The sequence below is a fragment of the Chanos chanos genome, chromosome 6 (genome assembly GCF_902362185.1).
Source record: "Chanos chanos chromosome 6, fChaCha1.1, whole genome shotgun sequence".
In the NCBI taxonomy this organism is placed as follows: Eukaryota; Metazoa; Chordata; class Actinopteri; order Gonorynchiformes; family Chanidae; genus Chanos; species Chanos chanos.
Genome location: NC_044500.1, coordinates 38,535,633 through 38,550,755, shown reverse-complemented (window position 1 = coordinate 38,550,755; position 15,123 = coordinate 38,535,633). Strand labels below are relative to the sequence as shown.

General features: G+C 41.4%; 1 protein-coding gene across 3 annotated transcripts in view; it reads left to right on the top strand.

The window, feature by feature from the left end:
* Positions 1-14,054, top strand: part of cpne5b (copine Vb) — a 75,409-nt gene extending 61,355 nt beyond the window's left edge. For all 3 annotated transcript variants that reach the window (XM_030776747.1, XM_030776746.1, XM_030776745.1), the window contains 7 exons: positions 2,765-2,811; positions 3,489-3,670; positions 4,451-4,578; positions 7,213-7,315; positions 12,169-12,226; positions 13,231-13,304; positions 13,866-14,054. In XM_030776747.1, the coding sequence (XP_030632607.1) occupies positions 2,765-2,811; positions 3,489-3,670; positions 4,451-4,578; positions 7,213-7,315; positions 12,169-12,226; positions 13,231-13,304; positions 13,866-14,054 (781 nt within the window). The remainder of the gene's footprint in view (positions 1-2,764; positions 2,812-3,488; positions 3,671-4,450; positions 4,579-7,212; positions 7,316-12,168; positions 12,227-13,230; positions 13,305-13,865) is intronic.
* The last annotated feature ends 1,069 nt before the right edge of the window (positions 14,055-15,123 follow it).

The window sequence follows — 15,123 nt, the reverse complement described above, 5'->3', positions numbered from 1 at the left end:
ATAAGGAGGCCAGCCTCAGGGTCATGTTCAGATTTGCTCCAACCCCCATTCCTCCTGACCTCCACTCACGCTGCAGGGCTGTGTGTACAGCATTCTTGACACTGTGAGAAAACACAGTGTCTGTGTGTGTGTGTGTGTGTGTGTGTGTGTATGTGTGTATGTTGTATGTTTGTGTGTGTGTGTGTGTGTTTGTCACATAGATCAACATTGAGAGCATGTTTGTCTGAGTGTGTCTCCAGTTCTGTTTGCCAGACGGAGACCCTAAATAGATTAAGCACCAGCCTGGATGAAAAGAGGAAATTGCCACTTAAGCTTGAGCACCCTTTGCATTATTGACAAATATTACAACCCCGAATGTGTGTGCATACAGACGCACAAGCAACTATTGGCATGGGCGAGGAACGGCGCTTCTCAGCAGACAGAAGCAATACCATCCTCTCATTACGTCCGTGATGAAGCTGTGCGTGAGAAAAATAAGACGTCTTGAAATCTATGTAAGCTTTTCCACTATGCAGTAGCCGCTGATAGAAATCAATTATCATTCCGAGAAAAAAAAAAAAAAAACCCAACTTTTCTAGAGGTGGATCAGAAACGAGCGAAGAGGGGGAAAAAAAATCACCTCGTGCATTAGGAGATCTGTACACAGTGCAAGGCTCCATTAGCCTCCGTGTCAGCGCTGCCGCGTGGTCACGAAGGCGTCGGCGGTAGGCGGCATACTGAAATGAGGTCTCCTGCTGGTACCGGAGAGTGTGCACTGATTAAAAGCGCTGACCTTTCGGTGGTGGGGGCTCTAACGACCGAGCGGCAGATAACCCTCTGTAATCTGCAACCCTTCCTCTCCGCCGCGGCAACCCCAGGACCAAATTTGACATTTCTATTAGAGAGGATGAGTCTCCTCAAGCTGGGGGTCAAAGGCACTTCTCTAATCGGTCCGTGACATGAGGAGGAGAAGGAGCAATGGAGAGACACGGGGGACGAGAGCAAGTTGAGAGCTTTTCTTGTTCTCGTTCAAAGCTTCTCCAGCGTATGTCACCCTGTAAGAAATCACAGTGATCTTCACCCTTTGGTGTATTTATAGTTAGATCCTTTTAATGAGAGAATGGTCAGTCTGAGTTGGATGGTGTGAGACTACCTGAGACAAGCAAGCAGGTGCCACAATGTGAGTGTGATGGTTGTAACATATGAATGCTTCCAACATGGAGTATCGAATTAATGTGTACAAAGATACAAGACAGCGAAAGGTCTCTAAGCTATTTACTCTACAATTCAACTCGGACTCTCACTCCATCATGCGTACTGTGGTAATATAAATGAGAAGTGGATGTTTAATGACAAGAGCCTCCCCACCAAATTGATACATGTCCTTGTCTTACGTGTCCTCACATGACCTCCAATGCAGAAATGAGTGTGGTCTGGAATATGCTACACAATTTTGCTGTTTCGAGTAGGTCACTAAGCATGCTTGAATTTATTGTCATATCCTGCAACTAAACTGCACTGTATGAACCTCCTCAGCCACTCTGTTCATTATGCTCCATCAGGAAGTGAGGTGGTGCATTTGTGATTTTGAGACTGTTGCTGATTGCTAAACAGTATTTATTGGGGTTGGGGTAATGTGGTTTCAAACCAAAATAGTGTCGTTAAAATACATTGTATAATGACATTTTGACAGTTTTAGGAATATTTTATGGTTTTCTATATAATGTTGGTATGCTTCATTAGAGTAGCATCCGTAACGTTGTGAAGGTCAAATTTTGTATTCTCTGGCTCATCTTTACGACAAGCCTGGTATTTAAATGGTGAGAATTGTATTTAAAGCAGGGATGAATGCATAATAGCTGTACAACTGAATGGCTTTTCATGAATTAATAAAGGGAATAATTACTTTCCAGGATAGACAGGGGCAAGAGTCGTGTATTAGCTTGGGATTTGAAAGGTTAATGTGATTTTCTACCCTTTTCATTAAGGTTTAATTCATTATTTTTTCTTTATCAGTTGAATTCCCAATACTTCATTTACTTCACTTTTTCCAGTAGCTGTATTTGATAGATGAGAGAAGCACAATTTCATCAATTAGATTAAACTATTTAAGGTTATTGCGCTATCATTAAAATTGAAAATTAATTATGCCGTCATTTATTAATAACTGAACAGATTAATGAATTTATTGAATTCAGTTAAAAGCAGAATGCAAATGATGTTTGCATTCTTGAATATTGCTTTTTAGATTTTGCCTGTTGCCATGTTTGTCAGGGGAAACTCTCAAAAGAAAAACTTCACTTTTACGCTGCATCTTATTATATTCAAAAACTAATTGAACGCATATTTCCATGTATTGGAACCAAGACAACCAAGTGTTGTCTTTCTTTATGGGTGTGATATTTGTTCGTATAATGTAATGACCTGCATGGTTATTAGTATGGAGGTGAAAGTGTGATGAAGGCTTTGGCTCCTGGGTGGATGTCACAGTGGCAGTGGTGATGACAGTACTGTTTAGTGCACTGTGCGCTGCAACATTAGCACAATCAAACTGGTAATGTGAGCTCAGTCTAATCACCCAGCTTATTTAGAGGAACGAGGCAATGCAGCTGTGCGTGTGTGTGTGTGTGTGTGTGTGTGTGTGTGTGTGTGTGTGTGTGTGTATGTGTGTGTGTGTGTGTGTGTGATGTGTACCTCTGTGCTCTGGTGCTTTATGACTATGTCTTGTAGTCTTCTTATACGCTTTCTTTTTTTGTTTTTTTCTCCTTTCGATCATTTATCACAGGACCCAGATCAATTTCACTGTGGCCATTGATTTCACTGCCTCTAATGGTAAGTGATTTCTAGCAGCAAAGAGTAAGACATGAACAGATCTGTGTCAGTTTGATCTTGTGTCAGTTTGAACTATCTGTGTGGTCTGTCAATGAGTGTAAAGCTTCACTCAGAGCTTATGTATGTTTCAGTCAATATTCTTGCAAGTGTTGTCAATGAGACTTCCTCCATGTGGTGGGTATACGCAAGAGTCCAGTCGCATGCCCTGGCCATGCCGAGTGGAGAACATGTGTAATAGTACCTAGTATGGGTTTGTCTACGCCCACTACAAGAATGGAAACCCCCCATTGTTAGCAAAGCTACAGTTTCTGCAATTACTAAAAATTACAGTTCAATTTTAGGTTAAATGCAGCTGGAAAGCTTTGTATGGTTCCAAAAACCTTTTGCCCATTAGCGCAGTCCAGCTAAAGCAATATTTTGTTAGGCTGAGAATAAGATGCTCAAAATGCTTGATTCTAAAGGATTTATTATGTAAATTGCTTTTCAAATTAATGACTTGACAGAGACTATTTCAAGATGTGCCATGAGGTGGATGTCTTTATGAATATGTATACACGGTACAGTGCTTTGCACTTAGCCCTTTTGTCATAGAAGCTTTTGCATCTTTGTTATGCCCATGAAGAGGGTCTTCCTGAGAAGTTTTTACTGTAACCTGTCTATAACTTCTGTTCGCCCAGGAAACCCATCACAGTCCACATCTCTTCACTACATGAACCCTTACCAAATGAATGCCTACGCCATGGCGCTCAAGGCTGTGGGAGAGATTATCCAGGATTATGACAGTGATAAAATGTTCCCAGCGCTGGGCTTTGGAGCCAAACTCCCTCCTGATGGTCGAGTTTCCCATGAGTTTCCTTTGGTGAGTTTGCCCAAATTTTTTATCTTAAGGGAAGTCACTCTTTTCGTACTCACTCTTTTTTTTTTCGCCCAGACTGGCTGTGAAGAAACACCACCGTAGTTATATTTTATAGGCTTATTCTGATTTGCGTAACATATCCCTTTGCGACAGAATATTTGGAGTGTGCTTGTATGTGTTTGTGTTTGTGTGCGTGCATGTGTGTGTGTGTGTGTGTGTGTGTGTTTACTTGTGTGCTGGAACTGGAGAAGTGCAGTCTCAGTGAGTAACACTGGCAGAAACTCTGGATTATAAATGTGAGTGATCTCTGTGGGTCTATGAAGCCTCAGAGGATTCTAATTTAATCACAGCTGCTGTCTCTGCCTCCTCTGCACTGCTTCTCAAACCCTGTGCCTGTCAGCTCCTGATAAACTCCTATGGAGGACCCCATCCCACATGAAAACCTGATTTTATGTGTGCGTGTTTACTCACTCAGTAAGATAGTTTTGGTTGGATTATGAGCTTCCCCATGCTTTAGACAATCTTAATTTGTTCAATCAAGCTGGTTTGGAAAAACATCAGTTCTTAGACAAACACAATTAGACCCAGCTTGACTTGTCTTTTACGGCATGGATGCTACCAGGTGCAAGCAATGAAGCAGTGCATGGGCAGAGCTGCAGTTGGCATGGCTACTGTTATTGATTGACATAATACACACGTGTCACTCTCACCACTGTGCTTTCAGTAGAAGTGATGTTGAATATAATGGAGACACAGGAGTAACTGCAGTGACTTTCATTTCAGAATGGCAATATTGAAAACCCTTACTGCAATGGTATTGAAGGCATCTTGGAGGCTTATCACCAGAGCTTAAAAACGGTTCAGCTCTACGGACCAACCAACTTTGCTCCAGTTGTCAACCACGTAGCTAGGTATGTGTTATACAACCTTAACCCATTGATTGATGGTGTGGTATTTCCTATAATGTTGACTTGGAAATCGACTCTTTTTCAGCCATCCTTTTGTATGTTTCACCATTTGCATGCTTTGGTGCTCAGAAATAAAAATTCAGCACTTAGCTGAGGAATAAAAACAACCAGTTCCAAGTCATAAACCATTTCATTGCTGTGAGAAATTTTTGAGATTCCAGAAAGATCCTACTTGAAAAGGTTTGCAAAGGCTGCCTTTTGGCATGTATTCTGCCTGTGTGCCCCATTTAATTGTAGTTGACACACTTTGGGGGCTTTTTGAAGAAGATACCTTATGCTGTTGCGGTTTCTTAAAGTGCCACGTTTGTTTAGCCTGTGTATGTCCTTCTAAATGTCAACTTACATGCTCCAGGCATACAGATCACCAATGATAGTTTTCATTAAAACTGATGTAGCTGGGAAATGTCATTTTCTGCATGGATAGTGATAAAAACCCAAATTGGTTAAATGGTTTTGAAAGCTCACGCAGCTACAAAAGAAGAATGTCTTACCACAGAGCGAGGCTGAAGTTCATATACCTATTGTGTTGGTAAATTCTTTATCTCCAAAGCAACCACAACACAAAGCTACACGAAGACGTTTGAAATGACTCAGGCTTTCCTCTTGTGGGTGACTTCTGTTCTGTAGCGTCCATTCACGGCACACTCACCTGTCTGTCACAGCAACAGCCTGATGCCTTTGAGTCATCGGCTGCCTCAGCCACCCACTTCTTGGACAGAAAGAGCAGTAGTGACACACACTGTTGATTTGGAGGAACCCAACGGCTCGACATTGCGGTATCCAGGACAAGCAGAGAATCGGTCCCGGCCAGCCCCGATTTAATTGTAAAGACCGATTTCAATAAAGAGGGGATGTGAAAAGAACTGTCTGTTGATCTCACGCCCTCCTTAAGGCAGTATCATGCAAGGCATCTCAAGTCATTTTCTATCTGATTATGTGTCTGTCTGCGGTAATTAAAAATGCCGTTCTCGATAGAGCAGAATTAGATTGAATTTGATTTGTAAAATAAGCATGATGAACCCTTCTGAGCCCTGGTATCCGTTGTTCCCGGGAGGTCTGCATGCATGCACGCTCCAGCCTTGGTGTTTCAAATGGCTTTTCAATCAATCACTTTTTTTTTTGTTTTGGATTTTGCATCAAAACTTTGATGCTATGTGATGACCTAAAATACCCTCAAACTCGACAGATTTACTGTGCTATTGAAGTTGTGGAAACTTTGATGAATGAATGAAATGAATTCCCAACCAATGCCTTTACTTCAACCCCACTCCCTCATCTTGCCTACACCCCCTCCACTGAAGAGGGGAACAAAAAAGAAAAAGGGAAGGAAAGCTATTCATCCCTTAATTAGTTGTATGTGCCATCATTGTGCTTCCATGTCTGGTCTACTTTTGCTCTAGATAATTCCACGGGACTCTTCCTTGCTTACATTTTCATTTTGCTCATCTTGGAGTACCTGGTTTGTTACTAAATTCAGCCAGCCATTTGCTACTAATGGCCTGTCCCTCTGTGCTCTAATCAGCTGCCTCCTGTGTTTTCACCCTCTTTGATTTCTTTGAATCCGGTGAGGTTTTGGATAATAAAAAAAACATAAGGAATTTTGTTCTTCGTATATAGCGGCACAATTATAGACAAATATTATTACTGGTGATGATGATACACACATTGTTGCATACACTCTTGCTCACGATAAAATTCTGAGATGTTATGCACTATAATTATATAATTATGGAGAACCTCTTTGTGGTACACCAGAGAACATTTGAGTTTGAAGAGTGTGTCCAATTATAGACTAATTAATTCTCAAAGCGCTGCCCTGATTGGCTCTCAGTTGAAGATGGAATGCAGACAGAAAAGATTATTGAGAGAATATTGGGCATAATTTGCAAAGTAAAATGAGGCAGCATCAGTATATGAGTGTTCATGCTGTTGAATTATCAGTTTTAACTTTAGAATAGGTGTACTCTCAAGATAACACGACCTGGCCTTATCATTAACCTTGACAGCTTGACTGAATTGCTTGGTGTAGAATATTTTTATTCTGACAGTCATTTCTGAGAGGTTATACACCTTTAGCTCAGCCGCACATTGGCAGAGAATCATCATCCTCATGGTTTAAACAGACAACCCTCTGATTTCTCAGCTACTGCCCTCATCACTTCTCCATTTCTGCCAGTATTTAAAGAGGATTTATCAAAATGAATAATGTCAATATATGATGAATAAATGGATGATGTAAACCTTACAATTTCATATTTTAACTCTCAATATCTACGTCAAGTAAGACCTGAAGGACATTCACAGATACTGTTTATTTAACTCAAGGGGAACACAGTACTGATCCCTGATGTGGTTTACATTTACTACCAGTCTTTGTTTTTACTCTAAGACTACAATATATTAACACAGAAAAGTGTTAAAGTGGACTCCCCTGGAGTGATTTTTACACTGGCAAATCGTCTCTGTGCTCAAGCGAATTTAACAGCCCTTACTGGTGCTCTTATTGGACAGAACCCATAGTATTTTTGTTCCCTGCTGTACTTAATGTGTGTACACTGTCTCTGTTTTTGCTCAAAGGTATGCGGCAGCTGTCCAGGATGGCTCACAGTACTTTGTCCTCCTCATCATCACGGATGGTGTCATATCTGATATGGCTCAGACCAAGGAGGCTATTGTGAATGTGAGTATGACTGGTACGGTGACAGGGGCAAATAGAGGTGAAATATAGCTGTCTCCCTATGGTTGCAGAATGACTATGGCAATGACAAAGCTCCTGCACTGTATAAAGTTACAACTTTGATCAAGACTGTTAGTGGAGTTCTCCAGCAGTGGTGGATAAAGCCATCTTCACCATGCCAAAGGCCTTGATCACCCAGCAGACTGGATTTAAAGGGAATTTGCGACTGTTAGTCAAACCATTAGAACAGCCACACCTTCCTTTTAAGATCTTGCCTGCTGCTCTGTCTTACTTGGCCTGGTTCCTCTTCAGACAACTCCACTGATATCTTCTTCAACCAACCTATTTGACCAACCTCTATGGTAAAAACTTTGAAGAAATCAAACGTGTTTGTTGACGTGGGTGAGTGTGTATGAACGCCATGGCTAAAGACAGGTCAAAGGAGAAGTGTGTTCGTTCCATTCACATTTTCTGTCATGGGGCCATTGTTTCTTTTTGACTGTTTCACTAGAATCCAAGAATCTGACACAGCCTGAAATCACATGTATGAACATATCTAGTACAGAAGTAAAGACTGGATCTTTGAGATGCTTTTCAAATCTACAGCCACAGATTGAATAACCTATAATCCTTTATTTACTCCTCATTATTTGATGTTTAGTTTGCATGAAGATACACTGATGGTGAATGGCATTTAAAATGTCTCCTTTCACCGGGTGTTTTTATAAATCAGCCACATACAGGACCTGGGGTCAACACAGTTTCAACATCACAACTATGTGCAGCCAATGTCAGTTGTGAAACATTGAATTTTGAGAGGAAAACCGTCAAAAAAAGGAGACGATGTATAATTAATTCTCAAAAATGTTGGAGGAGCCTGTAAAGTGTAATGTAATGACAATACTCTTCTCTGACTTTTGCTTGTAGTTGCAGTGATAGTTACACATGACATGATGGGAGGCAATAGGGCCAAGATTGGTTGTACACTGTGACAGTGTACCTGCCGATGACAAATAAGCTAAGTGAAAGGAATGAGAGTCATAAAATGTACCTTGCCAAATTCAGTTCCACGATGCGGGTATTCCACTACTCTAAGACGCCAGAACAGCTGAAAAAGTATAGAAAAAACAGACAAACAAGTGTATTTCACCCTACTTGCCACTTGCGTTAATTATTAATATGATGCTGATCATTAGAATATTTAGCTATAAATACGGCATATCTCAAAGTCATGTGACTCTTGTTTGTGCATCACATGTTGTTGCCTGACTTATTCAGGGCACTTTGGTTCAGGGTGTGTTTTCCATTTTACTTTAAATAATTGCACATATTGTATATATATTGTACTTTTAGTACTATTTCTTTGTGATTTTTAAGAGAAAAGTTTGACCTGAGCATGACACAGACTGTGACACCATCCAATTAAAACTCAGCTCTCAACCTTGCCCATGAAACAGAGCTTTTACTTACGGTATAACATATTGATTTTCATCACTTTAGAATACCAGAATCTGGCGCATTCAAGATATTTGAATCGAAAGGATGCATTAATGCAATACATCTCATTTCTGACCATATTATTTCAAATTACATTACAAAATGCTGGCCAAATTGCTGAATGTGTATTTTGGGTGGACTTTTAAATACCGGAGAGCCATGGAAAATCCCGAAAAAAAGGCCATCCATGGTTCGACAGCCATAAGCTCTGGCATCCTGCTCTATACTGAACCAAATTTATACGGCATGTCTTAAGTATGAACAGTGAACTATCAAAGTGTGTGCGGTGTCCACTGGGAATGTTTTCAGGAACACTGACCCACTTCTCCTAATCTGCTGCTTCTGCTGCTGCATGTATCATTCATAAGATGTGCAGTGAGAGTGAGCAGCTGTTCATCTCCACACACACCCCCCTCGTACCCTCCCTGTCATTTCTAAACAGGTCATGCTGGAGTGGGCTCTCACCCAGGGGGAGGCCATTTTGATCTTTAGTTGTTTCAACAACAACGCGTCTCTTTCTTACACAAGCTGACAGCATCTCAGCGTTCACCGCTTCATCACCGTTCAAAACCAATGGGAATTCCAAGACCAAGAACGCAATGCACGTACTATAGTCGCATTGCCGAGATGAACACTGCGAAAGCACGTGTGTGTTGTTTTCATTCATCTTTGTCAGAGTTTCACTGGCGGGTGTCTAAAGTATTAAACCTCCATGACGCCCGTATGACACCTCTCATTTGGCTCTGGTAGTGTTAGCTTCGGAGCAGGATAATTACAGGTTAATGGATAAACTTTGACTCCAGGCTTCAGTCTCGTCCTGTTAACAGCAGTCGTGGTTAGGGATGAACAATGCGTATTAATTTTCTGCCTTGGTTAATTAGCACTTAATATTTAGCATCCCTTATCTGTCATCAGGGGACATCCAAACTTTATTAATGGACCAGTCACTTATGAAGAATAACAGTCTTACGCAAGGACTAACTAGAGAATGATTATGCAGTGCATTAACATTAGGCAAGCACTAATTTTACTGTGGTAGTCAGGACACAGTTATGTATCCCATTAAAAGCTCATTCGTGTTCTATGTTTGTACACCCACATAGTCCCGCCCATCATGGTTCTTGAGTGGCTGTGACAGCAGTCATTAGGACTAATCAGTCAGACAGTTATTTGAGTCTCCCAGTCAGTCATTCTCTTTGGGCTCACTGTGCCTGATTACTAGGCTTAATGAAAGGGACTTTAGTTCCTGTCTGCTGTGTTGACAGATGCTGACATGTCTTTGCCTGTACTTCCAAAACTTCTCAGACCATTACTTTATTCCATGCTGCTTCTCTACCCTTCATTAAAAGTTGCGCATCATTAATCTAGCTCAGAAACCGACTGTGAGTGGTCTAAGTGACAGTGTATCCAGCGTTTTCCTCCTTCAATGATGTGCTACAGATTCTTAACTAGACACAAAGAATGAATCCTCTTGACACAGAGTAGGCGCTTCAGTGTTCAACAGCAGTTTTCCATTTCTCTAACAATGCCACTTTCACCAAAATGATCTCCTTTTTTTTTTAGGGAGGATTTATGGTCCTATAAAGACATCACATGAGCCATCTGCCCATGTTAAATAATAGAGTTGTTGGGATATGAATATGTAATGAGAGGGAAACCAGGTTGCTTCAGGTGATTTATGTTTTAGTCCCCTGTGAAAAATTCTTTAATCCCTAAACACTGTATTTTTTTTTTTTAATGAGTGTGTGTGTGTGTGTGTGTGTGTGTGTGTGTGTGTGTGTCTATGTGTGTGTCTATATGTGTGTTGAAGTGTTGTTCCCTGAGTGTTGCCTAGGTGACTACTGAGAACAGACAAGCTGTTTTGTTTTCTCTTTATGGTGGATCTGGCCTGTCAGTCACCCTGTGAGACAATGGCACAAATGTGGCAACAGAGCTCAATTATTCATGGTGCTGCATGTTACGCTTATGACACAGTAGGATGACAGGGACTGTCACAAACTCTGTTGTACACTGATCATTTCCGATTGTTCATGCTGGAAACAACTATCACCCCCCAACAGTTGCCTGTTGTCTTTCTGGATAGAAAATAAAGTTAGAAAAGCTATGATTCCTTTCCAAAAATGACATCAAAGTTAGTAAAGTTTGATAAAACTCCTTACCCAGTAAACAACTTTAGGTTTTGTGAAAACCCCCAGAACATTACAGAAATACAGAATACAGAAATATTACAGGTCAGTTTTCTAGTACATGGCGGGTAAATGTGTCAAGTGCGTGTTTGTGTGTGTGTGTGTATCTGTGTGTGTGTGTGTGTGTGTTTGTGTATGTGTCTGTTTGTCAGTCTGTATCAGCTTTGATAGACTGTGGCTTGTTGTCCATGGCAGTGTCCTGCAGTGTGTGCACTGGTTTGTGTTTGGAGCTTTACAGATATTTAAGGCAATGGCTGAAGTGTGGGAGTGGCTGGGAGGGTGCACGAGAGCTGGGTGCCGTGGTGTTTGGGCCGGCCCCCCTCTCTCTCTCTCCACTCACACTCTGGGACGCACCCTGACCTGCCTGCCTGTCCCATAATGACTGCATAGCTGTTCCATCTGTGCACAGCCATCCCCAGAGGACATGTACACACACACACATACACACACACCTCCACAGAGAGAAAATAGTTTTATATATCATCCTATGTGCACTGTATGATAGCTTTTGTATTCAGGGCACTTTAACTTCAGTCACAGTGTTCACATTTGACTAATGAATCTTCACTGACAAAGAGAGTTTATTTCTCCTTAGATAACAGGCAGAGTGCATTGCCTGAGACAGCAGAAAATTGCTATCTCTTTTCAGACCTTTCAAGAATCAGAATCAGTTTCATCAAAAATCTTTCAGCCATGACCTAAATAGTGACATCTCTTCTGGAAGTTTGATGAGGGGCATTTTTGTCATCCGATTTGCTCTCCTCCATGGATGATTCACGGCTGAAAGCCGTCTTAAAGCTGTTAGCGATGTCTGTCTTTTATGAATCATTCACAGACGGAATATGCAACATGAGAGCCTGGCGGGTATCCTCTGTCCTCACGCCTGCATTCTCCTCGACCTCTTCTCAGCAGAGTTATTCTGGCCCATGAATAGTTTATAGCAACTCAGCTGGCTAAATTGCAGCACTGAACACAAGTGGTGCCTTTCATCTGAGTATACCCGAATGCTCAGTAATGTGTAGGCTATAATTAGGGCAGTGGTGTTAGGGCAATGGACAGAGCATGATTGCACTTCTGTGACATGAATAACTCGTGTGGAGTTCATAATAGGGCTACTTGTGCTGTTGAGCCTGTTTTTGGCTTGAGGAGACTAAATATTCCTCTTCTCTACAGAGTGCAAAACTGCCAATGTCTATTATCATTGTTGGAGTGGGGCAGGCTGAGTTTGATGGTAAGTATTCCTCTATGTTATTTACTGTTGTCTTATTGTCAAGGAAAATCGTGACGATTTAAAACAATGAACTCGTTCTACACATTTTGCCTATGATTATACGGTATTAAAGCGGAGATGAAAAAAAGAAACAAAAAAAAAAACAACAAGCAAACAAACAAATGGAAGTCAAATCAATAATTCAATAATTCCTTTTACAGAGAGCAGGTAAGCACAAAGGCTCATTTCAAGTAATTAGTCAGACGAAGTCTCTAAGAGCAATTACCAGCTCATTTACCTCAACACAGGAGTGTAGTGTAGGAGTGCAGGCCATTCAAGCATAATTTAGCAAAAAGCTTCTGAGGAAAAATGACTTGAGTACGCAGTAATTATCGATCACATTTTATATGATTAATAAGCAGATGCCCATCATGTTGGGCAACATAGTGGTCATTCTTTCTGAGGAGCAACAGGGAGCGGAGGGCCAGGGGGTCTGATCAATGCTGAGACGCGACCTGTACAATGGCGCAGCATGATGAGTGACTGATGGGAGGCAGTGGTAGGAACAGCAGGGCAGTTCAGTCATATGGTGAAGGGACTAAGTGGGTACCACCATCACCTGCAGTCACGAGGAGGATACCTGTTGTTTTTCAAGCCAGTAATGGAGATCAGGTTGCGTTCTTAACGTGTGCGACGTGTACAACGAGGTGTGTAATGACCGCGGACTGAAACGGGTCTCGGCAATAGCACAGCACAGAAAAACATCAGCACTGACATCTCCACCATGAAACACACTTATTAGATGTTAGCCAAAACCGATTGTTCTGAAGGGTTCTTACAGTGACGAGCCTTACAGTTTATCAAGGGATTTGGGAGGCGGCCCATCAGTAGCTTTGTGCCACTCGAAATGACAGTTCCTGAAAAAACAGATGTGCTCACCGTAACATTGGAGATTCTCCTAATGTGTCCTCTCTTTTGTCCTTCCTTTTGTTTTGTTTTTTTGTTTTGGGTTTTTTTTGCCTCAGCTATGGTGGAGCTGGATGGAGATGATGTGAGGATTTCCTCCAGAGGGAAGCTGGCAGAAAGGGACATTGTCCAGGTGGCCTAGAAAAAAAACCCCCCAACTTTTAAAATAACAATGCATTACGAACGGCATGAAATTGCCTAATGCGATTTTAATTTAGACACGTCGACAACACTTTACATTAACCTTTAACTTCTTGGATTGCTGTGGCATGTCATCCTGTATTTCATTCTCATGCTTAGAAACCCAGTCAAGCATGAACTCATTAGTGCGGTTTTTATTACCTTTCTTCTTAATGTGCTTTTAAGTCCTTAGCCCTGAACTGTAAAATACATCATTATAAACCAATTAATTATGTTGATTCCCTGCAGAAAAATGCCTCTCTGTGAGACTGAAACTGCCGCTAAATTACACTGTGCTTTTCAGCACACATTCTTCCAACTCGCATGACATAGGCACGCTAAAATAGAAATCTGTTTTGATCTTTAAATGCGTATTGCTTACTAGTATAGAGTGATGTTCTTGGTGTTGTCATGGTAACAGTGCCTCCCTCTCTCTCTCTCTCTCTCTCTCTCTCTCTCTCTCTCTCTCTCTCTCTCTCTCTTTCTCTCTCTTTCTCTCTCTCTCTCTCTGCAGTTTGTGCCTTTCCGGGACTATATGGACAGAACGGGAAATCATGTGTTGAGCATGGCCAGGCTGGCAAAAGATGTACTGGCTGAGATCCCAGACCAGTTCATCTCTTACATGAAAAGCAGAGGAATCAAGCCCAACCCGTCACCGCCACCCTACACACCTCCAGGACACACCCAGCACACACAGATCTGAGCCTCCGCTCTGGTACCGAGAGCTGTTTTTTTGGGTTTTTTTTGTTTTTTTTTTTGATGACTGCAGCCTCCCAGAACTTTAGGGCAGCGCTGTTGATCTGGGATCCTTGGACTGGACCAAGTGTTAATGTATGTAAGAACACTCAGAGACACACTCAGAGAATCAGTGATGTTTCTATTTGTGTATTTTATGTTTTTCGAGCGCTTGGTTTGGGAGGATAGCGTGAAACACGAGGGACTGACGTGAAGACCGTTCTCTTTCCTATTTTCTCAAAACAATAAAGGCCTTTGACTGTTTCTTGTTTTGGGGTTCAACTGAGAAGGGAAAATGGTGTGGGCAAGAGGGAGAGAGATGATATCTGTGGTTTGAACTTGTACCTGTCTGTGGTTGTCTAAATGTGTCAGGACAAGTGTGCCCTTCTCTGAACTTCTGACTGTGCTCCACATTGGTGTATTAGAGTATGTTCATTCAGGTGACGTTTTTAGGTCATTTAATGCTGTTCATTTTTGGATGAAGACATATTCACAGTTACATCATTTGCTACTCTACTCCTTACTTGGAGAAAAAACTTTCAGCTCTTATTTTCCCCTCTAGGTATTGATTTATGTCTCCTTTTGTCCATATGGATAATAAGATGTATGAATTTACATCTCTTTCAGTATGGATTTGATAAAAAAAAATTAAGGAGGAATGTGACTTACAGTAGTGAAGATTTGCTTACGTACACATATTGCACTTACAAATATCAAATGAAAGCACAATTACAGAAAACTTGCAGAAAACAGCAAATGGATATTAACCTTTGAACAGCATTAGAGTCTACTTTTCCCTATTAGTTTTGTTACTACAGAGTCATATACGTGGTATTGCCCTGGTTGTAGGCTTGTATGAATCACTCTTTTGTCAGTCTTGGGCACTGATACATTATTCCATCTATGACAAGACAGACTGTCCCTTTCCTCACTCTTTACAAGCCACCAAGAATTGCATTGCAGAGTATGTGAGTCTTTTCTTTCTCCAAATGAGCATTCAGTGTGAAGTGACCCCCATGTATTCTGCAGTGCATCCA